The sequence below is a fragment of the Odocoileus virginianus genome, chromosome 11 (genome assembly GCF_023699985.2).
Source record: "Odocoileus virginianus isolate 20LAN1187 ecotype Illinois chromosome 11, Ovbor_1.2, whole genome shotgun sequence".
Lineage (NCBI taxonomy): Eukaryota > Metazoa > Chordata > Mammalia > Artiodactyla > Cervidae > Odocoileus > Odocoileus virginianus.
Window position 1 is genome coordinate 25,394,469 of NC_069684.1, and position 24,987 is coordinate 25,419,455.

The 24,987-nt window shown below is 45.6% G+C and overlaps 1 protein-coding gene across 1 annotated transcript in view; it reads right to left on the reverse strand.

The window, feature by feature from the left end:
- Positions 1-22,696: 22,696 nt before the first annotated feature.
- LRRC38 (leucine rich repeat containing 38) overlaps positions 22,697-24,987 on the reverse strand; it is a 38,726-nt gene continuing 36,435 nt past the window's right edge. Inside the window, exon 2 of the mRNA XM_020875584.2 lies at positions 22,697-24,287. Coding sequence (XP_020731243.1) covers positions 24,034-24,287 — 254 coding nt within the window. The 3' untranslated portion in view covers positions 22,697-24,033. The remainder of the gene's footprint in view (positions 24,288-24,987) is intronic.

The following is a 24,987-nucleotide window of genomic DNA, read 5'->3' on the forward strand; positions in this document are numbered from 1 at the left end:
CAGAGTCCAAAGTCTATTCTTTCCCTTTCATCTAGACACTCTTTAGTTCTTCTTCACTTTCTGCCATAAAGGTAGCGTCATCTGCATATTGAGGTTATTGATATTCCTCCCAGCAGTCTTGACTCCAGCTTGTGTTTCATCCAATCTGGCATTTTGCATGATGTACTCTGCATATAAGTTAAATAAGCAGGGTGACAATATACAGCCTTGATGTACTCCTTTCTCGATTTGAAACCACTCTGTTATTCCATGACTGGTTCTAACTGTTGCTTCTTGACCTGCATACAGATTTCTCAGGAGGCAAGTAAGGTGGTCTGCTCTTCCCATCTCTTTAAGAATTTTCCATAGTTTGTTGTGATCCATACAGTCAAAGATTTTGGCATAGTCAATAAAGCAGAAATAGATGTTTTTCTGGAACTTTCTTGCTTTTTTGATGATCAAACGGATATTGGCAATTTGGTCTCTGGTTCCTCTGTCTTATCCAAATCCAGCTTGAACATCTGGAAGTTCATGGTTCACATACTGTTGAGGCCTGGCTTGGAGAATTTTGAGCGTTACTTTGCTAGTGTGTGAGATGAGTGCAATTGTGCAGTAGTTTGAGAATTCTTTGGCATTCCCTTTCTTAGGGACTGGAATGAAAGCTGACCTTTTCCAGTCCTGTGGCCACTGCTGAGTTTTCCAAATTTGCTGGCATATTGAGTGCAGCACTTCCACAGCATCATCTTTTAGGATTTGAAATTCACCTCAACTGGAGGTGAATTCCATCACCTGGAATTCCATCACCTCCACTAGCTTTGTTCATCGTAATGCTTCCTAAGGCCCACTTGACTTCACATTCAAGGATGTCTGGCTCTAGGTGAGTCATCACATCATCATGATTATCTAGGTCCTGAAGATCATTTTTGTATAGTTCTTCTGTGTATTCTTCCCACCTATTCTTAACATCTTCTGCTTCTGTTAGGTCCATACCATTTCTGTCCTTTATTGTGTCTATCTTTGTATGAAATGTTCTCTTGATATCTCTAATTTTCTTGAGGAGATCTCTAGTCTTTCCCATTCTATTGTTTTCCTCTATTTCTTTGCAGTGATCACTGAGGAAGGCTTTCTTATCTCTCTGTGCTATTCTTTGGAACTCTGCATTTAAATGGATATATATCTCCTTTTTTCCTTTGCTTTTCACTTCTCTTCTTTTCTCAGCTATTTGTAAGGCTTTGTCAGACAACCATTTTGCCTTTTTGCATTTCTTTTTCTTGGGGATGGTCTTGATCCCTGCCTCCTGTACAATGTCAGGCACCTCTGTCCATAGTTTTTCAGGCACTCTGTATATCAGATCTAATCCCTTGAATCTATTTGTCACTTCCACTGTATAATTGTAAGGGATTTGATTTAGATCATACCTGAATAGTTTAGTGGTTTTCCCTACTTTCTTCAATTTAAGTCTGAATTTGGCAATAAGGAGTTCATGATCTAAGCCACAGTCACTCTCCCGGTCTTGTTTTTCTGGCTCCATAGAGCTTCTCCATCTTCGGCCACAAAGAATGTAATCAATCTGATTTCAGTTTTGATCATCTGGTGATGTTCATATGTAGAGTCTTCTCTTGTGTTGTTGGAAGGGGGTGTTTGCTATGACCAGTGCATCCTCTTGGCAAAACTGTTAGCCTTTGACCTGCTTCATTTTGTACTCCAAGGCCAAAGTTGCCTGTTACTCCAGGTTATCTCTTGACTTCCTACTTTTGCATTCCAGTCCCCTACAATGAAAAGGAAAGCTTTTGGGGGTATTAGTTCTAGAAGGTCTTGTAGGTCTTCATAGAACTGTTCAACTTCATCTTCTTTAGCATTATTGGTCAGGGCATATACTTGGATTACTGTGATATTGAATGGTTTGCCTTGGAAATGAACAGATCATTCTGTCATTTTTGAGACTGCATACAAGAACTGCATTTTCGACTCTTTTGTTGACTGTGAAGGCTACTCCATTTCTTTTAAGGGATTCTTGCCCACAGTAGTAGATATAGTGGTCATCTGAGTTAAATTCACCCATTCTAATTATATATCATTATATATAACTGTCCAATGGCAGAGCCAGCCCCATGCCAACTGTCCACCCCGCAGATCAGCCCTGGAAGCCCCAGGTAGCAGATCTGCTCACTTTTTCTGAGGCAGTGTCCACAGACTCAGTGGCCAGAGAGGGTAAGAGGGGGGTCTCTGGGCTCCCCTGCTCACTGGAGCTGGGTGTGTGACGTCTCTGAGCATAATTGTCTACCCTGCCACCTCCATCCTGGCTTTTGCCTTTACTCCAATCCTATCAATTTGCCTAGACAGGGCAAGAAGGAGACATAGGGTTGAACAGAGGTGAATTCAAGCCCACTGCCGGCTGTGCAGCTTTGGAGGAGCGCTTTAACCTCCCTGAGCTGATCTTTACATGTCAAATGAGCTTAATGATCCCTCCTTCATTGGAATGTTGTGAGGATTGAATGAGGTATGTGCAGTTATTTTTTGAAATTAATGTTCCATACAGTCACCCAAACCATTAACTGTCCAGTACTGAACCACTGGTCATTCCAGGGGAAAGGCAGGGTTGGGATTCTTGAGCCTCAGGTCACATTTTTGTTGATCAACCACTATATAACCTTGTTTTATGTATGTTTCTGCCTAAAGACACTGTATTGGTTATGTATTGTTGATTCATCAACATTGGACTCATGGCCTCCAGAACTATATTTCTCATGTTGGAGCAAATCTAGTCAGGCACTTGTATTTTTCCTGTCAGGCACTTCACAGTCTTTTCATGCTCATGAAAACCAGACAGACTTTCAGAACCACACTATTTGAACGACAAAATCACCATTTTTAAACGGCCACTTTAAACAGCAAAATCACAAACACAATGTACAAAAAGCCAAAAATAATAAAAAGTGGCACTAAGAGGCCATGCAAACTTCGTGTGCAGCATGGAAGCACAGGGTGTCACCTTGTTTGGCCACAGCTGGGAACACAAACATCTGACAACTCGAAGTGTGCTCCACTCCATGCAAGGCATGTCTGTGAATGACAGCAAAAACATGGATGTTAGGGTTACAAATGCATTTTAGCATGTAGGTGGATTAGAAAACACAGAAGCTTTCTGAACACTTGCATCCCCTGGTGAGTCCCAGTCCCAAGTCACATCTGAGACTGAGGCTCATGGGAGAGGTGGGGGGATTTTCCAGGTATATAGATACGTAAACCTATATAGATGTCATATATAGACTTCCAGGTACCTCTCAATATCCATTCTCCCTTTTCCTTTACTAAGAATAAAGCATTAAAAAAAAAAAAAGAATAAAGCATTTTACCTGGAATGACCAAATGATTTTGTCTTCCTTTAAAGTAGTATGGCCTAGTGACCATTTTCAAACCACTAAGAAACTAGCAAAAGTGTTGTGTGGAACTTCTGGAAAACCTTCTTAAGAAGAAGTGGGGTGACATCCCCTCTGTTCTTCCCTTCTTGTTGGCTAGGATGCTGAAGTGATGGCTGGACCTCAAGCAGACATCTTGAACCATGAGGTGGAAGCCAAGTGCTGTGGATCACAGGCTGTAATAAGAAGGACCCTGGTTTCCTGGAATTGTGGAGTAGCCAGAAAGTTCTCAACAGACCACCTGATCTCTAGTTCAAGCCATTGTTATCTGGCTGTTGTTGTTTGCTTGTCTATATATATAGCCAAACCCAATCCTAAGTGATACAGGAGGGTTTTATTCTGCTTTGCCATTAACCAGTTCTATATCTTTACTGTGGTCATTTCACCTCCTCTTTGTTCCTCAATATTCACATCAGCAAATTGGCAGGAGAATATATTTGTAGAAATTAAGCTACATTCACATTCTAAAATTATCTGATTCTACTTAGTCTGAAATATAAGCCTTCCATACCCACTCCAGTGTTCTTGCCTGGAGAATCCCAGGGACAGGGGAGCCTGGTGGGCTGCCGTCTACGGGGTCACACAGAGTCAGACATGATTGAAGTGACTTAGCAGCAGTAGCAGTAGCATAAGCCTTCCATAGAATGCATTCGTAGGGTCATTTTCCTAAAGTAGGCAGAAGGCGAGATGTGGTTGTCTTAGAGATGCCTCTTCAATGCTACCCTGTCAATGTGCCACAGAGAAGGCACTCAATGCATTTGTCTTGAGCAATTGACCAAACGAACCCATGACAAGAGGGAGTGCCAGCTTGCAGTCAGTAAGTCCAATCCATCAGAATGATGGCAGGCTCATCCTGGCTAAAGGAAGTCAGTCTCAGAAACCAGAGATAGAAAAGGGCAAGTGTTGAAGCAAAGGTTTCTTAAGCAAGAAAACCAGAAACAGTTCCAACTGGACCACAGATAGAGATGTCCAGGTAGTCTGGGGTACCTGGAAAAATGGACCTTAAAAGCATAACCCAGTGAATTCCCCTACTTCTACAACAGATAAGATTTCCAGTCAGAAGAGGTATGTGGTCCTCACAAAATAGAATTTCAGGTCAAGATAAGGGCTTCTTTGCCCAGACCTAGGTCTGGGAACTGCCATCACCAGTGGATGCCCTCTCTGCTTTGGAAATTCCAGCTACATCTTTTTTTTTTTTTTTTGGATCTATTTCTTTCACTTTCACTTTTTTTTTTCCATTTATTTTTATTAGTTGGAGGCTAATTACTTTACAATATTGTAGTGATTTTTGTCATGCTACATCTTTTTATAAACAATTTTCATCCAACACTTGGTGAACTCTTTTCAGAGAGGTAAGCTATCTACAGTCTATTATTTCCATATAGATCTGTGAAAACTTCAGAAATCTGAAAACAAGATTTGAGATCTGCCAAGGAGATACAAAAGTGTTCCCTGTTTTTGTTTGTTTCCCTCTTTTTCTTTTCTTGCTTCCCCCCCCCCCCCCCAGCCATATTTTATTTCTTTTCTAGGGCAAGGGGTACATCCTGCTGCTTCTCTGCTCCCAGTCCTAACCACCCACTGCACTCTTTATATTCTTCATCCAGGATCTCAACAGAAAGGAGAAGAGTATGTGTGTGTGTTGTCTGTGTGTGTGCCCGCGTCTGCGTGTGGGCTCAGTTGCTCAGTAATACCTGACTTTTTGCGGCCCCATGGACTATAGCCCACCAGGCTCCTCTGTCTGTGGAATTTTCCAGGCAAGAATACTATAGTGGATTGCCATTTTCCTACTCCAAGAGATCTTCCTGACCCAGGGATCGAAACTGTCTCTTGCATCTCCTGCATTGGCAGGCATATCTTTACCACTAGCATCACCTGGGGTGGGGAAGGGGCTGGTGACAAATTGACCCTTGGATTTCTATTGATCCTCTGTATTCTGCAGCAATGATGCTGAATTCTCTTTTCGGAGCCCATGTTCTCAGGGTGATCAGAATGCCAGCCAGTCCTCCAGCAGGGCCTGCCTTCTTGGAGATCACTCAACATCGCAGAGGCTCCCCAGAATCTCGGCGTCCCAAAAGTTCTTTCACCCCACAGTTTAAGAACTAAGAGAGACATATTTCTCAGACTCAGAGGCAGTAGCCACACAGGAAGAAACCCCAGGCAGCTAGAACACAGGGGAGAAGTTACTGGAAAAAGATGTGTCATGTCCTGAACACCAGAAGGCAAGAATGGAGTTAGCCATATAGTAGCTCCCAGGGGACCTGGTGTTTGTTTGCATGCTGAAGACGCTGAGGTCCTGAGGCACTGAGCAACCTGCTTAAGATCAAAGGACATTCAGGACAACTCAGCAATAAATGAAAAGAATGATCTGCTGATACCTGCAACAACATGGATGAATCTCAAAATTGTGCAGAGTGAAAAAAGCCAGACCAAGGAGAACTCCTACTCTATAGCTCCATTGATAAAACCTTTAGAAAATGAAAATTAATCTCTAGTGACAAGATGATCAGTCATTGCCTAGGGAGAGGGAAGGGAGGGGAGAGGGATGGTGGAGGGGAGAGGAATGGCAAAGGGGAGGAGGAAACCTTTAGGTCGAAGGTCATGTTCATGATCATGATTTCATGGGGATACATTGATAGATAGCTGATAGATAGATACATAAATACATAGATAATGATAGACATATAGATGACCAGGGGGATAAAAAGGTAGAAAGATAAATAGATAAAAACTTATGAAATAACATCCTTTAAATATATACAATTTATTGTATGTCAATTATATCTCACTTCAGTTCAGTTGCTCAGTCGTGTCCCACTCTTTGCAACCCCATGAACTGCAGCATGCCAAGCTTCCCTGTTCACCAACTTCCGGAGCTTGCTCAAACTCATGTCCATCAAGTTGGTGATGCCAGTCAAACCATCTCATCCTCTGTCATCCCCTTCTCCTCCTGCCTTCAATCCTTCCCAGCATCAGGGTCTTTTCAAAGGAGCAGTTCTTCACATCAGGTGGCCAAAGTATTGGAGTTGCAGCTTCAGCATCAGTCCTTCCAATGAATATTCAGGATTGATTTCATTTAGGATTGACTGGTTGAATATCCTTCCAGTCCAAGGGATTCTCGAGAGTCTTCTCCAACACCACAGTTCAAAAGCACCGATTCTTAAAGCATCAATTCTTCAGCACTCAGCTTTCTTAATAGTCCAACTCTGACATCCATACATGACTACTGGAAAAACCATAGCCTTGACTAGATGGGCATTTGTTGGCAAAGTAATGTCTCTGCTTTTCAATATGCTAGCTAGGTTGGTCATAGCTTTTCTTCCAAGGAGCAAGCACCTTTTAATTTCATGGCTGCAGTCACCATCTGCAGTGATTTTGGAGCCCAAGAAAATAAAGTCTGTCACTGTTTCCACTATTTCCCCATCTATTTGCCATGAAGTATTCCTGCCTGAAGAATACCAAGGGCAGAGGAGCCTGGTGGACTATGGCCCATAGGGTCACAAAGAGTTGAGCACTAAAGCAATTTAGCGCACACACACATAAAAAGCCATACGCACATGACTGTTCATAGCAGCATTACTCACAGTAGCTAAAAAGCAGAAATAACCCAGATGTCCATCAACAGATGAATAGATAAATGAAATTTGGTATGCTCACACAATGGAATGTTAGCCATTAAAAGGAAGTGCTGATACTGATCCATGATACCACATGAATCAGGGGTCCCCAACCCCCAGGCCATGGACAAGTATGGGTCCATGGCCTGTTAGGAATCAAACTGCACAGCAGGAGATGAGCAGTGGATGAAACCAAACCCACCCCCCAATTCCAGTCCATGGAAAAATTGTCTTCCATTAAACTGGCCCCTGGTGCCAAAAAATGTTGGAGACCAACAATATGGATGAAACTTAAAAGCATTTTGCTAAGTGAAAGAAGCCAGACACCAAAGGCCACATGCTGTATGATTCTACATATATGAAATGTCAGACGAGGCAATTCCTCAGACACAGAAAGCAGATTAAAGGTTGCAGGGGCCAGAGGAAGGGGAAATGGGAAGTGACTGCTAACAGGTATGGGGTTTCTCTCCCTGATAATGAAATGTTCTGCCACTAGACAGTAGTGATGGCTGTGTGTCCACACTCAGTCGCTTCACTGATGTCTGACTCTTTGCGACCCTGCGGACTGTAGCCCACCAGCCTCCTCAGCCCATGGGGATTCTCCAGACAAGAATACTGGAGTAGGTTGCCATGCCCTCCTCAAGGGGATCCTCCCAACCCAGGAATTGAACCTGAGTCTCTTGAATCTCCTGCATTGCAGGTGGATTCTTTACTGCTGAACCGCCAGGAAAATCCCAGCTATGGTTGTACCACCTTGTAAATATACTAAAACCACTGTGCACTTTATAAAGCTAGACTTCATGGTATGTGAATTATATCATGATTTTTTTCAAAGTTTTTTTAAAAAATATTTATTTACTCATTTGGCTGCACTGGGTCTTAGTTGCAGCACTCGAGATCTTCTATCTTTCTGTGCCATGCAGGATCTTTTACCACAGTTGGGGCATGCGAACTCTTAGTTGCAGCGTGTGGGATTAAGTTCCCTGACCAGGAATCAAACGCGAGCCCCTGCTTTGGGAGCGGGAGTCTTAGCCACTGGACCACCAGAGAAGTCCCTCTTGATCTTTTTAATGGTGGGAAAAAAGAAGCCAAGAGGCAGCAGCATCCTCTTGGTCCCCAGAGAGGGCTGGGCAGCCCCAAACCAGCCCATCAGGGATTTGACAGGGCAGGCTGAGTGCCAGATGGGAAGAGCTGGCTGGGAAGAGGGAAGAAAGCTGGATGGATGTAGAAGAAACTTCAGCCAGTATCTGAGTCTCTCACCATGGATGGATGGCTAGGCTGTGCCCACAAAGGGCTTGGGTGGCTGTGTGCTGGCAGGAACCCAAGACCTCATGTCTCTTTCCACCTCCAGTCTCTCAATGTTCTTTTGGTTTCTCCCTTGTTCTCTGCTTTATTCCTCCCCCACCCCCTACCTACCTCCTGGTCCCAGGCCTACACACTTAGCCTGGCTAACTACTGCTCAACTTTCCAGCTTGAGATAAAATGTCCCTCCAACAGTGTCAATGATTAACGCATTGGCACTGGAAGTGGAAGTGAGTGAAAGTGGTGAAAACAAATGTTATTCAGTCACTACCGACAGTGAGCAAAGGGCAGAGCTCCATTTCCATTGTGCAGAGGTGGTGGGGCATGTTACAGGTGGATTGAAGGAGCAGCTGGGGGTGGGGTGGGTGGTGCAGGGGCTCAATACAGTCAGAGAAGCCAAGAGTCGCAATGGGTCAGTGGGTTGGTCAGTACCCATGCAGTTAGGGCAGCTGTGTCTACTAGCTGGCATGTGGAGGTCAGGGTTTCATCCTCCCACAGAGCCTGGGAGAGACGAGAAGGGAGAGGAGCCCTATTTGCCTGATGATGACTTCTCAAGGGGATGGTCCTCAGGCCCAAAGAAGCCACCCCTGAAATGTAGGAGATATGTATATATCTCAAGGGGACAGAGGAAGGATTCACACTGGTAAGTACTTTTTAATAGATCACTAAGAAAAAGAAGTTTGGATCAATGTCAGGTGTTGGCTAGAACAGCAATGAATTCTCTTGGCAGCCTGGAGGTGTCCAGGCAGGCATTTGATGGGGATTGAGATCTTCCTAAGGACAAGATCTTAAGCTCCTAGAAACCTGCTAGGGTTTGGTCCTCTCCCAGTTGCAGGGGTTTGGACAGAGTCTTTAGTTCTCACCAGGGGCCTGTTGACTTAAAAAAAAAAAAGTACAATGTGAAAGTTGCAAGATCAGTTTATTTGGGGCAAAATGAGGACTGCTGCCTGGGAGACAGCACCTCAGATAGCTCTGAGAAACTGCCCCAAAGGCGGTGGCGGGGAGGTCAGTATATATGTGATTTTGATGAAAGGGGAATACATTAACTTGAGCACATACATATTTTTTGCAAAAGGTTTTTGCTAGTCACGAGAAGGAGTCATCACCATGAAGGATTTTAGTGCTTTTCTAGATACGAGGAGATACAAGAATTGGGCTCATAAAGTCAGCTCCTGAAAATATCTAACTATCTTGAAGACCCAGTCAGACCCAACCAGCACAGAATTTCTGCTCTCCACTCTGAACTCCTTTCAGAGAGGTTGAGAGTCAGAAGCTGCAGCAGCTCATGATTTGATCTTTGTGAAAGTAGATAAAAAGTGAAAATCACTCAGTCATGTCTGACTCTTTGTGGACCCAGTCCCTGGAATTCTCCAGGCCAGAACACTGGAGTGGGTAGCCATTCCCTTCTCCAGGGGATCTTCCCAACTCAGGGATTGAACCCAGGTCTCCCACACTGCGGGCGAATTCTTTACCAGCTGAGCCACCAGGGAAGTCCATGGCAAGTGCCAATTTGTAGCTGACAGGACCTTCTCCTGACAGCTCACCCTGAACTGGCCCTGCTCTGAGGCTCCCAGGCACCAGCATTCCCCAGCATAAGTCATCACATTATTGTGCATCACTTCTTTGACTTGTTTTCTCTGACGGAAAACTGCTGGTGTTGAGAACCTGTTTGTCCTGTGTTATTATATGTCCAGTGCCTGGCCCAGGGGATACATTTAACAAATGTTGAATAAATGAATGAGTGAGTGAATCTTAAGTAAGAAGCATCTAAGACAAGGATTTGAGCAGAACAAATGGATGGAAATGAGGGGAAAGTACAAAGCCAGGCAACCTGGGAGCTTGTTACACTCTCCCTAGAACTAGAGAGGAGTGGGGATTGACAATGAGTCAGATGGTGGCTTGAGGGGCTTGGGAACTGCAGGTTTTTAATGCCCCACTTGGACTCCTGTCCCAACCTGGCCTTTCCCTGGTTGTGGGAGTAAGAATGGGGACCAGAAATCACTGAGCCAGTTAATTGCACATTGCATCAGCTCTCCCCTCCCTTCACACTTGTTTCCCTCCAACAAGCAATCAAGCACTTTAGAAGATGCAGGATTAGTGAGAGAAAAAGCTCTTAGAGGGAACTCTGATCAGAGTGACAGACTGACCTCCATTGACAGCAAATCTCCAGAAAATTAAATATCCTGAATGCCACATAGCCTCCTCCCTCTAGAGGCAGGTGGTGGACAAGGACAGAAGAGCATCCCCTTCTCCCTCCACCCCTGGGTTTAAGGCTTTTTTGCAGGGGAATCTGTCCAAGTAATTAATGGAAGTAATTAGGGTCAGATGGTCATGAAAGGAAATCTTTCGATACCAAGCTACCAATGTCAAGGCTAGTTATGCCAAGGAGAGGAGAACACAAGGGAGGGGGACCCAAAGTGAAAAACAGTCAGTCACTGCCCCCACCCACAGCACATGGTGATCCAAAGAGGGCTTGTTCTCCTGGCTCTCAGACGAAAGGCAGGGTGCAACGTCTGGGGGTTTGCGTCCATAATCAGCAGCCCACAAAGAGCAGAGGGGAAGACTTCAAGCTGTGACAAAGAAGGGCAACTGCTAAAGAAGGAAACACCACAAGTGGCTCCAGAGAGTACTGCAGCCCAAGGCTCAGAACTGTGCCCTCTGCAAGGTGAAAAAACACTTTTTTTTAATGTACTCAGTATATCTTACAAATCCTTCCTTGATTATATTCCTCACATGTTATGTGTGGCTTTCAAGTCTTTGAAAGGGCAGAAAATTTTCCATCCACTCATCTATCCATTCATCCATTCATCAATCCACCCACTCATCCATCCATCTGCTCACTTACTCACCCGTCCATTCACCCACCCATTTATCTATCCATCCACCCACCCAACTTATCCATCTACTTCGCAGATATTCATCAGATTTCTGCCAAGCCCTGGGCCTACAAGGCAAGCAAGGACCTTGCTCTTGCCACTAACAATTCAGGGAGGAGGAAATGGTACACAAGCAAGCAAACAAAACCCGGGAAGCCCACACATGAGTGCTGTGAAGAGAATGAAACAGGGTGTAGCCTTAAAAAATATTCACAACTTCAAAACTGAGAATTGTGTTTTATTTGCGGAGATCGTTAGGACTTCCAGCCTGGGAAGCAGTCCATGTCCTATATGTAAAAAGCACTAAATTCCTTAATTTGAGATATCTGGTTTTCATTTACTTAGTAATCTTTTGATACTCAGACTACAGTTGTTGCAAAGCTTCTATAGAGCCTGGCTGCTCCCCTTGCCTCTTTGGAGCAATTCTCTCAGGGTTACTTGAGATGCAGCTTCCCAGGCTGGAAGTCCTAAAAATGCCCACCAAATAAAATGTAATTTTCAACTCTGAGGTTGTGAATATTTTTTAAGGCTACACCCTGTTTCACTCTCTTCACGGCAATCATGTGTGGACTTATCGGCTTTGTTTGCTTGCTTGTGGACCCTTTCCTCCTCTCTGAATTGTTAATGGCAAGAGAAAGGTCCTTGCTTGCCTTGTAGGCCCAGGGCTTGGCAGAATCTGATAAATATCTGTAAAGGACATGGATAAGGTGGGTGGGTGCAAAGAACTGACTCATTGGAAAAGACCCTGATGCTGGGAAAGATTGAAGGCAGGAGGAGAAGGGGATGACAGAGAATGAGATAGTTGGCATCACTGACTCGATGGACATGAGTTTGAGTAAACTCTGGGTGTTGGTGATGGACAGGGAAGCCTGGCTTGCTGCAGTCCATGGGGTCGCAAAGAGTTAGACATGACTGAGTGACTGACTGCACTATGTATAGGAAGATGCAGAGTCTAAACTCACTGAAACTGTTCCTTTGATATGCCCCACAGATATCTGGGACCAGTATCCTGCATTTCCACATCCTGAGTTTCCTCAGGGCTCACCTTAGGCTGCAGGGAATGGCTGCAAGATGGCAAGTATTCTTTTCCTCCTTGAGTGTCCTCAGGGTTCACCAATTCAACTGCTGATGATTTTGACATCCTTTATTTACTGATACAGCAGGAAATATTGCTTTTCTCAAGGGTGACAAGGCATCAGAGGGTGACAGGTGAGGTTTTCTTCAGCTGGGATAGGCAAAAAGACTTTTTTTGAGATAGTGACCTTTGAGCTGAGGCTTAAATGCCAAGGAGAAGCAGAGGTCTAGAGGAAGAGCATTCTGGGCTGAGGGGAGAGCCCTTGATTGAAGGAGTGCCCAGAGGCTGAAAGGAGTGAGTGATGAGGACGGTGGTGGGGGAGGGGAGCAGTCAGCAAAGTCCAGGACCACTCACTGCAGCATCATACAACCTGAGGGCCTGCTGGTTACCCTCCCAGTACTCAGGTGGAGTGTGAACACCCTGGTACTCATACACCAGTAAGTTTTATTACTCTGCTATTTCAGTGCTCCAACAATACTTCTTCCAAATACTCTGTTAGGACTATTTCAGTGGTTGTAGGTCAAGTGCAATAAGCTGGCATGAACCCCAGCCTGCTCCTGCCTACTCCCTTTCTCGGACTCCCTTAAGGTAGACCACATGGTGTGACCCTCTTCAGATGGGCGAGTGTGCATTTTCTGCTGTTCATGTGACAACTGAGGTCACCTGTCTGCCAAACTGGTCAAAGACTGGTGCTTAGTGAAGGTGACCCACTGGCTCTGACTCTGTATGGAGTATCTCTGGGGACGGAGAATTCCATAGTGCCAACTCAGAGCCCCCTGGTAGGGATATCTTGTCCCTGCATTTCTTGCCTTCCCAAGCAGCTCTCAGGGTGTAGAGAGTCCAGGACTTCCCCCCACCCAGTCCCAGCAGAACCTGCAGCCTCCCTCATCAATTAGGAAGGATGTCTGTATGCATGTGCCAGCTTAGCTACCTCTGGCTCAGAAGCTGGCTGATTGCCATGGCTGCAGGTAGGGGCAGCCCTGCCCAGGGAATCTATTTGCTCTTGTTGATAAACTGGAGTGGAAACCTGAGGGAGGAAGCCAGAGAGATAGGGAAATTGGGAAGTTCTTAGGGGGTCTGGTTCTAAGCCTGGCCTAGGGTCTAATCTAACCTAACCCTATGGAGGGGGGTTGTCCCATCTGTGGGGAACAGCCCATGGATGTGAGTGAGGGGATGGTAGTCTGAGATCATACACCTGGACAGGGCAGGGATGGTGTGGGGAGATGAAAAGTGAAATATTTCCTGCCATATCAGTAAACAAATGCCATATCAATAAATGACTATGACATCATCAGCTTTCTCAGCCCTTCAGTGTGAGCCAGTGAGCCCTAGGGGCACTCAGAAAGGAGACGAATGCCTGCAACCTAGCAAACATCAGATTACAGCCATTCCCTACTCTGAGCCCTAAGGGAGCTAAGGATGTGAAAAACACAGGATACTGTCCCCTTAGCTGAGATGCATATGAAGGGAATGATTTCAGTGAGCCCAGACTCTTGCATCTTCCCATGCATAGAAAAGCCCTAAATTCCTTGAGATACTTGGTTTTTTTTAATTAGTAATCACCTTTTGACGTTCAATGGGCTTCCCTGATAGCTCAGTTGGTAAAGAATCTGCTTGCAATACAGAAGACCCTGGTTCGATTCCTAGGTTGGGAAGATCCTCTGGAGAAGGAATAGGCTACCCACTCCAGTATTCTTGGGCTTCCTTTGTGGCTCAGTTGGTAAAGAATCCTCCTGCAATGTGGGAGGTTTTATCCCTAGGTTGGGAAGATCCCCTGGAGAAGGAAAAGGCTACCCACTCCAGCATCCTAGCCTGGAGAATTTCATAGACTGTATAGTCCATGGGATCACAAAGAATCAGACATGACTGAGTGACTTTCCCTTCGATGTTCAGACTACCTCCCCTTTGTTGCAAAATTTCTATATAACCCGACTCCTCCCCTTGCCTCTTTGGAGCAGTTCTCTCAGAGGTACTTGAGATGCTGCCTCCCAGACAAGAAGTCCTAAAAACTCCCACCAAATAAAGCATAACTCTCAAACTTTTAAGTTGTGACTATTTTTCAAGTCGACAGAGGGGTCCCCCAAGGAGCCACAGTACGGCTGGTGGAGGCCATGCTGCCCAGGGCATGCATGAACCCTCAGCAGAAATGATGGATGCTTGCTGGAAGCCAGTTCATGCTAGATTTCAAGCCTGAGAGAGACTCCCCATTCCCATAAATATGTAGTGTCTGTAGGGCAGGGGTGGGGTATTCTTGCTGACTTGCCATCAGGCAGGCAGGATCCACAAGGACAACATAGTCTGAGTACTGATGTGGCCTCATTTGTATTCCTGATGAGTGGACCCCAGGGACATGTATGCAAAAGTGGCCTCTTACATTTATGCAGACTCGAGCCCCAGATGCAGCTGGGTTTGATAGGCCACTGGCAGCAGGGCTGGGCACTGATTACAACATGTAGAGATGAGAACTGAGCTCCTATGATTACCCGCTGGGGCTGTCAGACTGCTGGTTCTTGGGGCCTGTTATCTGATGCTGGGATTCAAGCTCTGGTCTTGATCTCTTGAAATGGCACCCTTTTCTATGGATGCCCAAGGACTCTGGAGAAGGAGGGAAGGGACCACCTTTGGTTGGGGGGGCATCCCTCCCATTGTCTCATTGTGTTCTTTCTCATCAATTCTGCCAACAAGTCAGTGTTTCTCTGTTCACAGGGGAGGACTTGAGGTTCCCAGAGGGTCCCCGGCACAGCCCAAGGCATGAGCTGTGGGCACAGGCCTTCGCTCCGCTGGAGGCTGACCCTCCACCCCTGAGGGCTCCTTTTGAGGCCGATTGACATACGATTGCTTCATTCCGATTATGAATACATAATCAAAGGCTTGGATAGGGATGGTGGGTCTGTACTGGAAAGAAACACTCCCAACTTAGGCACCAAAGGCTCTCCAGAGAGCAACTGAGCTCATGACTAACCGCCCTGTGCATGGGTGTGAGGCTTCAACAGAAAAGCACATTGTATTTTTCCCAAGGCCAAAATATAATAACTCATGTACTCCCTGGAAAAGTATGTTTCCAGAAAATGGATCACGTTTGCAAACAGCAGAGAACCCTGTTTATTTATATTTCTAAAAATTATTCAGTATGGAAAACAATGTAAAGTTTGGATGTCTGTTTATTAGCCTGGAGTCTTAAAGAATAAAGCTACCTTGTTGGTTGCCGAAAGATAAAATCCACAGATGTCTGCTTTGAGGCAATTTCAGTGAGAACAGACCACTTGCAAATAATAAATCACTAATCTTCAAGGCCACTAGAGATCAATTAAAAAAATTTAATGGCAGAGGCCCAAGGCTCAAGGTCTGAGGTTGGCTCAGTTGGTGGTGGTGGGATGTTAAGGAAACAGAGTCTTGATGTGTTCCGGGGTCCAGTTAAATGTAATAAAGGTGGAAAAACCACCTACCTCCAGCCACTGACATACTTAGAGTTTAGGTCTGTAACACTGGTGTGGGGAGGAGAAAGAAGAGGAGGAGGGGAAGTCAGAGGGGGAGGTTCAGGATGAAGAGGAAGAGGGGAAGCAATGGAGAAGGGAAGGGAAAACATGAATATTCAACGCAAACCTCTCCATCACTGTGATAGCAATCGGAGTGTGTGCCTTTTTTAGCCTTTCTGTATAAAGGCTCCTGTGGACCAGCCACATAAGGAAGCTGTGTGTGCTCACACATGTGTGCTGTGTGTGCTCAGTCACTCAGTTGTGTCCAACTCTTTGTGACCCCATGGACTCTAGCCTGCCAGGCTCCACTGTCCATGGAATTTTCCAGGCAAGTATACTGGACTGGATTGCCATTTCCTACTCCAGGGGATCTTTCCAACTCAGGGACATAACCCACATCTCTTGCGTCTCCTGCATTGGCAGGCAGATTCTTTACCATTAATGCCACCTTGGAAGCCTTGGGAAGAAGTGGTGTCCAGTCTTAGGGCCATGGCCAGGGTACGTGTCTGTCATTTTGTCTCTGCTGTGGTACTCAGGCTTACCTGTAACATTTGTGAAGCCTGGACAAGAATACAAATATGCTCCACACACCCATACCTACACATTCATTCATAAGGAAAGAAACTGCTAAGGCAACATTCCACCTAACTATCTTGACAAAAATACCTTCTTAATGACTTGGAAGATGTTTAAATGATGATTCTTGAATTCTTGGAAATTTGGTCAGAGCACCTGTTGTCAAATCCTACTCCATCAGAATATGGGAATGTGGGGAGGGCTGAGCCATCTAAGACCTCTCCCTTTCTCTTTCCAGCCCCTGCTCCATCCTGACCTCCTAGGGTCTTGTATACCTACACTGGATACCCCAGCCTGCACATCCAGCCTCTGTTCACATGCCCTGCCAACATCCACTGCCTGGCCTTCAGTCCACCCTGTAGGAGGAATGCTTGGAAGCATCCATCGCCCCCCTTCCCCCCACCCCTGCCCCTAAGCTTGGAGTTATTTGTCCAGGGAATTTTGGTGTCTTGAGAATGTGCTAGAAGAGGGCACTGATTCTGGGTGGATGTATTTATGCCCTTGGTCCTTCAGATTCTTTACCCTGGCTCCTCTGTCCATGGGATTTACCAGGCAAGAATATTGGAATGGTTTTCATTTCTTTCTCCAGGGAATCTTCCCGATACAGGGATTGAAACTGCCTCTCCCGTATTGGCAGGTGGATTCATTACTGCTGAGTCACCAGGGAAGTCTTGTACTTGTGGTATCCACTATCTTTACAATAAGATGAAACCATTTGTGATGTTGCTGGAATCCTCTGGGCAACAGATCTTAAGGAGAGCAAGGTGGTAAGACAAGATATTTTGGTGGTTTTGACTCTCACAAATGGGTCTGCGATGTTGAATTTGAGGCTCAAAATAAACTCATCCAGGGTGCACCCAGCAAATGCAGGCTGCTTTTCCTGAAGTAGAGCACACAGCCTCTAGAAATGTGCCACTCTGTGCAGTCCCTGCCAGGCCAGCTCCTGCTAACCTGAGACAGGAATGCAGTTGGGTACAGGGAGTGTATGCAGTGGTCACAGCATCCTTTGCCAAATCCTACTCCATCACTCATCAGCTATGTTCAACCAGGTAATTTATTCACAGGACCAAATCCGATCTCTCAATGACCACATGGAGGCAATGAATCCACAAAGGAGAGATGACAATGGTACCTAACTATGATGATTTATTTTATGTGTCAAGTTGGTTGGGCCCTGGTTTCCAGATGTGAGGCCAAACATTATTCTGGATGTTTCTATGAGAGTGTTTTTAGATGAAATTAGCATTTCAATCAGTAGACTTTGAGGAAAGCAGATTGCCCACCATAATATGGGTGGGCCTCATCATATAAGTTGAAGGCCTTAATAGAACAAAAGACTGACCACCCCCAAGTAAGAGGGGATGTGCAACAGATGACACCATACTTGGACTGATATACTAGCTCTTCCCTGGATCTTCGGCCTTCTGCAGATGTGGACTTCTTAGCCTCCACAATCACACAAGCCAATTCCTTAAAATAAATATGTTCATATATATATATGTGTGTGTGTGTGTATATATATATATATATGTATATATATAATGTGTGTGTGTGTGTGTGTATATATATATATATATATGCATTCTATTGGTTCTGTTTCTCTGGAGAACCCTGGTGAATATACTGCCTTATGGGGGTAAGTTGCACAAAGATCTTGGTCTAACACCTAGCCCAGTGAATGCTCTCAATACACATAAACTTTTAACCAAGAGCATAGCTTTGGACTCCAACAGCCACAAATCTGTCCTGGCTCTGTTGTGTCCTATAATCTAGCATCTTCTCTGAACCTCGGTTCCCTCATCTATGAAATTGAGAAACGGAATATTTCCTGCCATATCAGTAAACAAAGGACGTCACAGTCATCACTGGTTGCAGCCACAGCCAATGGTGAGCTGGCGAGCCCCAAGAGAACTCATATCAAAGGAATTATTTCAGTGAGCCCAGACTCTTGTATCTTCCCATACACAGAAAAGTGCTAAACTCCTTAACTTGAGATACCTGGCTTTCTTTAATTAAAATAATCATTTAATATTCAGACTACTTGCTCTATGTTACAAAACTCATATAATCTGGCTCACCCCCTTACTTCCTTGGAGCAGTTCTCAGGGTTACTTGAGATGCTGCCTCCCAAGCTTGAAGTCCTAAAAATCCCCACTGAACAAAACATAACTCTCAACTTTTATAAGGCACATCTTTTTTCAATTAGCCTTGTACAGATGTGAGAGTTGGACCATAAAGAAAGCTGAGTGCCGAAGAATTGATGCTTTTGGATTCTGATGCTAGAGAAGACTTTTGAGAATCACTAGACTACAAGGAGGTCAAAACAGTCAATCTTAAAGGAAATCAATCCTGAATATTCATTGGAAGGACTGATGCTATAGCTGAAGCTCCAATACTTTGGCCACCTGATGTGAAGAGCCAACTCATTGGAAAAGACCCTGATGCTGGGAAAGATTGAAGGGAGGAGGAGAAGCGGGCAGCAGAGGATGAGATGGCTAGATTGTATCACCAACTCAGTGGACATGAATTTGAGCAAACTGTGGAAGCAGTGGAGGACAGAGGAGCCTGGCATGCTGCAGTCCATGAGATTGCAAAGAGTCAGACAAGACTTAGCAACTGAACAACAAGAAGCAACTCACTCCTGGAGTTGCAAGGTGTTTTAGTAGCACTGAAGTCTGTAAAGTTTATAGTTCATGGTGCCTGGAATTCATTTTTTGCACTTTCACCCCATATGCATATTGGTTGTGCCACTACTGTTCAAATGCTGGAGACACAAAGGGCCTGAGTTCCTGCCCTTGGGGAGTTCATGCTTTAGTCCAGAAAGGTAGACAATAAACATGTAAATAAATATGTAGGATAATTTCAGACCATAGTATGTGCTGTGCAAAAAATAATACAGGGTAATGTTGTCAACTTAAAAAAATGTACAACATGAGAATTGTGAGTCAAGTTTTACTTGGGAGCAAAATGAGGACTATACAATAGCCCTGAGAAACTGCTCCTAAAAGGTAGGGGGGAAGGTCAGTATATACATGATTTTGGTGAAGAGGGAGTTCATACAATGAAGCACATATTTTTTTTGCAGAAGTTTTCTTCTAGTCATGAGGAGCAGTCATCACCATGAGGAATTTTAGCGCTTTTCTACACATGAGGAGATACAATAACTGAGCTCATAAAATCAGCTCCTGAAAATACCTATCCAAAGAACTGTTCTGCCAGTTTTTCCCAGAGCACAGAGTGCCTCATTTCTGCTCTCCATCCTGAGCTCCTTTCAGGAGGTATTGAAAATCAGCAGCTGTGGTAGCACATGATTTAATCCTTATAGAGGGAGATGGCAAAGGCCACTTTGCAGGTGACAGTGTGTTGAAAGTGACTCTGAGGAGTAGCATTTGAGACCCAAATGACACCTGTGGAGACTTGGAAGAGGGACAGTCCTGGTGCAGAGGAGGCCCTCAACTGGTATGCAGAATTATCACTATTGCTAATATATCTTGAGGCACAACAGCAAGTCAGGGAGCACTAAATCATCACCTACTGTTTGTGCAATGTCACTTCTCAAAAGGTGTTTCCCTAATTGAGCTAAGCTCCTGGTCAGTGTATTTCCCTGGGTTTGACCACAGATGTCTCTAGGTCCCCCATGGTGTCCCCAGTGCTTCAGGGGAACTTTATATCCAGGAGATGACTGTTTCAACAGGCAATGCTGTAAAACTATTCCTCTTCCCTAGAATCATGTTCTTTCCAAAACTCTGGGTTGCAGCTGGCAGAAATGATGGTTGATGGGTAACCAGCAAGCCAGGGAGCCTCTCCCCCACTCACCTGTTCATTCAGTATATGACCCCCGGCTTCCGTACTCTGCAGGGCTTTTGTATTTGAGCAAACAACTGAGTCTGCTGACCACAATGAACTACTGGAGGTGGAATGAAGGACTAAAGTAGACTCATTAAGAGGGAATTCCTCTACCAATACCTACTAAAATGAGGGTGTAATGCTGTTTACACAGCTTACAGCTTGGGGGCACTCCCTCCCTAGGATTCTGGGAGAAACACACTGACTTTGGTAGAGGTCCAGTTGGATTGGGCTACTGAGATGGCACAGTGGTAAAGAATCTGACTGCCAATGCAGGAGATGCAGGTTCAATCCCGGGGTCAGGAAGATTCCCTGGAGAACGAAATGGCAATCCACTCCAGTATTCTCGCCTGAGGAAAAAATCCCATAAACCAAGAAGTCTGGTGGGCTACCCCTCATGGGGCTGTGAAGAGTTGGACACAACTAAACAAAAATAACAGTTGGATCCAGGGCCTTCAGTTATGTCCCTGGTAGGATACTCCTGGGAGTGGGGATTGGAGACTGTGATGACAGAAGTCCAATACCACCTAAGTCTCATCTGAGTCTGTGGCCAGGCTGGGGTGGTGCTGGTATTAGACTGTTTTGTTTCTCAAACTCCCATCCTCTGAGCCCTCAGCCCCCTCCTCCATGATCTTTTCTATCTCCCCTACAATAGCCAAACATCAGTGGAGTTCTCTCCCTTAATCAAAAACCATCTCCAGATACCTTCGTTCACAGTAAGGTACAAATGATGGCAGAGTCTTTCAACAGGAATTCAAGCAGCATCTTGTGTGTTCAGGATGACCAGTGTGTTTGCCTATATTGTTTCCCCAATGGAAGCATTACCTGCTCTGAGGGTGGAGCCCACAGGTGTTGCTATGAACTCTGGGAAGATGCTGGAACACTGCTCCACCTGTGCAGAGACTGAGAAGACAGCCCCTCTGAGCCCCCCGGCTGGCGTCAACAATGCTGGTGGCTGAAAGGGTGACCAGGGGTCTCCTCAAGGGTGAAGGAGAGAAAGAAGAGTAAGGACAGAGAGTGAAAGAGAAGGAAAGTGGGGATGAAGCGAGAGAGGCAAGGAGGTGGGAAGAGGAGGCAGGATTTAGGCTCAAAGCAACCCAATCAGAGGTCCCCAGGTGATGGCTGATTTTATGCATCAATTTGTCTAGGTCATAAGGGACCCAGATATTTGGTTAACCATTATTTCTGGATGTGTCTGTGAGGGTATTTCTGGATGCAATTAGTACTTTAATCTGCAGACTGAGTAAACAGATCACCCTCTCCAAAGTGGGTGGGTAGCATCCAACCCATCAAGGGCCTGAATAGAACAAAAAGGTGGAGGAAAGAGGAATTTCTGTCCCTCTCTTTCTGTCCCTCTCTCTCTCTCTGCCTCTCTCCTTCTCCCTCGCCCTCTGCCTGACCACTTGATCTGAGTTTTTTCCTGCACTCAAACTAGAACTTAACCTTTGGCTCTCCTGGTTCTCAGGCCTTTGAATTCAGACTAGAATCAAATCACTAGCATTTTTCATGTCTCCAGCTGGCTGGCTGCAGACCATGGGCCTTCTTGGTTTCCATAACTGCCTGAGCCAATTCCTTATAATCCAGATAGATCGACAGACAGATGGATAGATGATTTCCTATTGGTGCTATTCCCCTGGAGAATCTTGGTTAATTCACCCAATCACCCACTCTGGACTGTCTCCAAGCAGTTACTCTGTCACAAGACCTCATTTATTTCCTTCACAGCACTTATCACTACCTGAAATTACTGTTTTGTTTACTTGTTTGTTTTCTGTTTCACCCATAAGAATATGAGGCCCAAGCCAGCAAGAGCTCTGTCTTCATCATGAAAGGCATGCCCACAGAGCCTAAGCTAGAACACTTAGCAAGCACTCAGTAATTCTCTGTGGAGGCAAAGACTTAAGGCAGCTTCCATATACATGCGTTAATATGTGGTATTTGTTTTTCTCTTTCTGACTTACTTCACTCTGTATGACATCACTACAAATGACCCAATGTTGTTCCTTTTTATGGCTGAGTAATATTCCATCATAGGTCCTGATGAGCCTATTTGCAGGGCAGGAATAGAGATGCAGAAGTAGAGCATGGACTTGTGGACACAGAGGGGGAAGGAGAGGGTGGGATGAACTGAGAGAGTAGCATCGACACATATACACACCATGTGTGACATATATACACTATCATCATCAGGGCTCTGTGATGACCTAGAGGGGTGGGATGGGGGTGCGGGTGGGAGGAAAGCTCAATAGGGCAAGGAGATATGTATCAGTTAGTCAGTTCAGTCGTTCAGTTGTGTCCGATTCTTTGCGACCCCATAGACTACAGCACGCCAGGTGTCCCTGTCCATCACCAACTCCTAGAGCTTGCTCAAACTCATGTCCATCGAGTTGGTGATATGTATACACATAGCTGATTCATGTTGCTGTACAGCAGAAAACTACACAACATTGTAAAGCAATTATACTCCAATTTAAAAAAAAAATAAATGTCATTAAAAACCAAAAGTGAAAAAAAATTCAAGGGGAGCAACAGAGAAAGAAACATAAGGAATATATTATAGGAAACAATGGAGAGATGATTCCCAGAAATATCCCAGGAGCTTCTCACCAGTCCCCTGTCTAAGCGCCAGTTCCCAGCAAGGTCTGATGATGCTAACACCCATCACCTTGCATCAACCTGCCGGGCATATGACATTGTTTCATACCATCTCTGAATCACAGCACTGCATTCCACATCCTGGAAAACACTGCCTGTCACAGCCTATGCTCCAAAGAAATGTCACACACACCCTAAGGCCACTGATGTAGGTTTTTCAGAAGCCAAGTCTCAGGGCTTTTTTTTTTTTTTTGGTGTTTTTTTTTTAACATTTTGTTGGTCCAAGGTAACCTGCTTTTTGGAATCCTGGCCTCCAGGAAAGTTTATTTCAAGTTCTGGAGATGACAAGTCTGGAATGGTGCCAGCACAGAATGAACAGGTGATATTCAGCAGAGGTGGGACTCATGGTCGGGGGAGGTGTCAGGGCAAGTGGGAACCACCTGGCTGCACTTTAGAGGGAAGACTCTCAGCAGAGGCCATCACAAAGGTATGAATCGGCTGTCCTTCCTTTATGAATCAGAGGAGGATATGACAACCCACTCCAGTATTCTTCCCTAAGAAATCCCATAGACAGTGGAGGCTGGTGGGCTACAGTCCACAGGGACACAAAGAGTTGACACCACCAAGTGTCTAAACAACAACAGCAATCTCAGGATAACCATGAGGGTTTGAGTTCTGTCGACAAAGTTTTCCTGACCCACTCAAAAACACAGAATGACAAACACCCTTTGTCCAGGTCTTAGCTTTTTCCTCAGTGCCACTTTAGCCAGACACAGGTTGTTCTCTGCATAACATCTCAAGGTGGCTGAAACCTATTTCAGGAACAGAAATCCTGCTCCCAGGACTTGAATTCCAGTCTCCACCATCTGGGCTGCTGCCTCTGGGGATGAAGGAGAGGCTGCCTGGCCTCCCAGTTCAAGTAGGAAAACTGGATAGGACAAAGTCATCTTTGCAGGTCAGGCCTTCCAGTCTTCACATCCCCTACGTGATTCTCAGCTGTCAGCTCCAAAGCCTGACTCAGCCGTCTTCGCCCGGCACACACATCTCAAGCCATGAGGCAGGCTCTTCTCTGGGAATCCTTCCTCGGCTCCTCCACTCTACGGATTCTAAACTCCGAGATCGGAGGTCTCACCAGATGCACCCAGGGGCCAGGCTCGGAGCATGCGCTCCTCTGGTCACTGATGGTCAGTTCTCCTCCCTTTCAGCATTTTCCTCTCTTCTCGGAGGGGAGCCACTGGCTGGGGATCAGGAGAGTGAGGAAGGGTTGGGGGTGGCTCAGTCATCCTCATCCTCGTCTTCGTCCTCGGTGTCCTTGTTAGGGGCACACCTCTGGAAGCACTGCACCACGGTGGCCAGAAAGAAGCTGGAGATGATGGCAGCGATGGACACGGCCACGCCGGAGAAGATGATGACAAACAGGTCTGTGAGCGAGAGGCTGAACTTGCACTCGCTGAAGCTGGCCTCCGACAGCTCGTGCAGGAATATCCTCCTGTTCTCCATGGGCAGGGAGCACTGGATTTCGTCCAGGCCTGTGAAAAAGGCAGGCAGAATGAGAGAGGTTTAGGCTGTGTCTCAGCATGGCCCAAAAGTCAGCAAGGTGAGTGCGGACCAAGTGCAATGGGCGCATCATCCAAACACAAAAGGGGGACAAAGTGGACTTGAATGCAATTTAGACTGTTTCAAAAGGCCTCACAGTAATCACATGGTAGAATCCAGAATGTGCTGGTATTCCCTGACCCGCTTCAAGACAGGGGTCCCCAACATCCAGGTCACGGACATGTACCTCCTATCAGATCAGCAGCAACATCAGATTAGAAGTGAAGTGCACAATGAATATAATGCACTTGAATCATCCCCAAACCATCCATCCATCCCTCTGCCCACCCCGCTCATCAGCCCGTGGAAAACTTAGTCTTCCATGAAATCAGGCCCTAGCGCCAAAAGGTTGGGAACCACCGCTTTAAGGCATGGCACTCTTGATTTTGAATCACTAAGAGTGGTTGATGGAAGGGAATATCACCTTTTTAGGGTTTAGAAGCTCAGTAAACCCTAATCCAGACCTGATAATACCCAGCCTTGCGGGTGGGCAGAGGATGGGGCAGAGGCAGTGGGATGTATAGGGTCAGTACCAACCAATGATGGCACACTTCAGTTTGTAGGGTAGCTTTCCAAGGGCAATGCCAGCCTCCTTTTCACTGCTACCCAGGTGAAACTGAACAAAGAATCAGT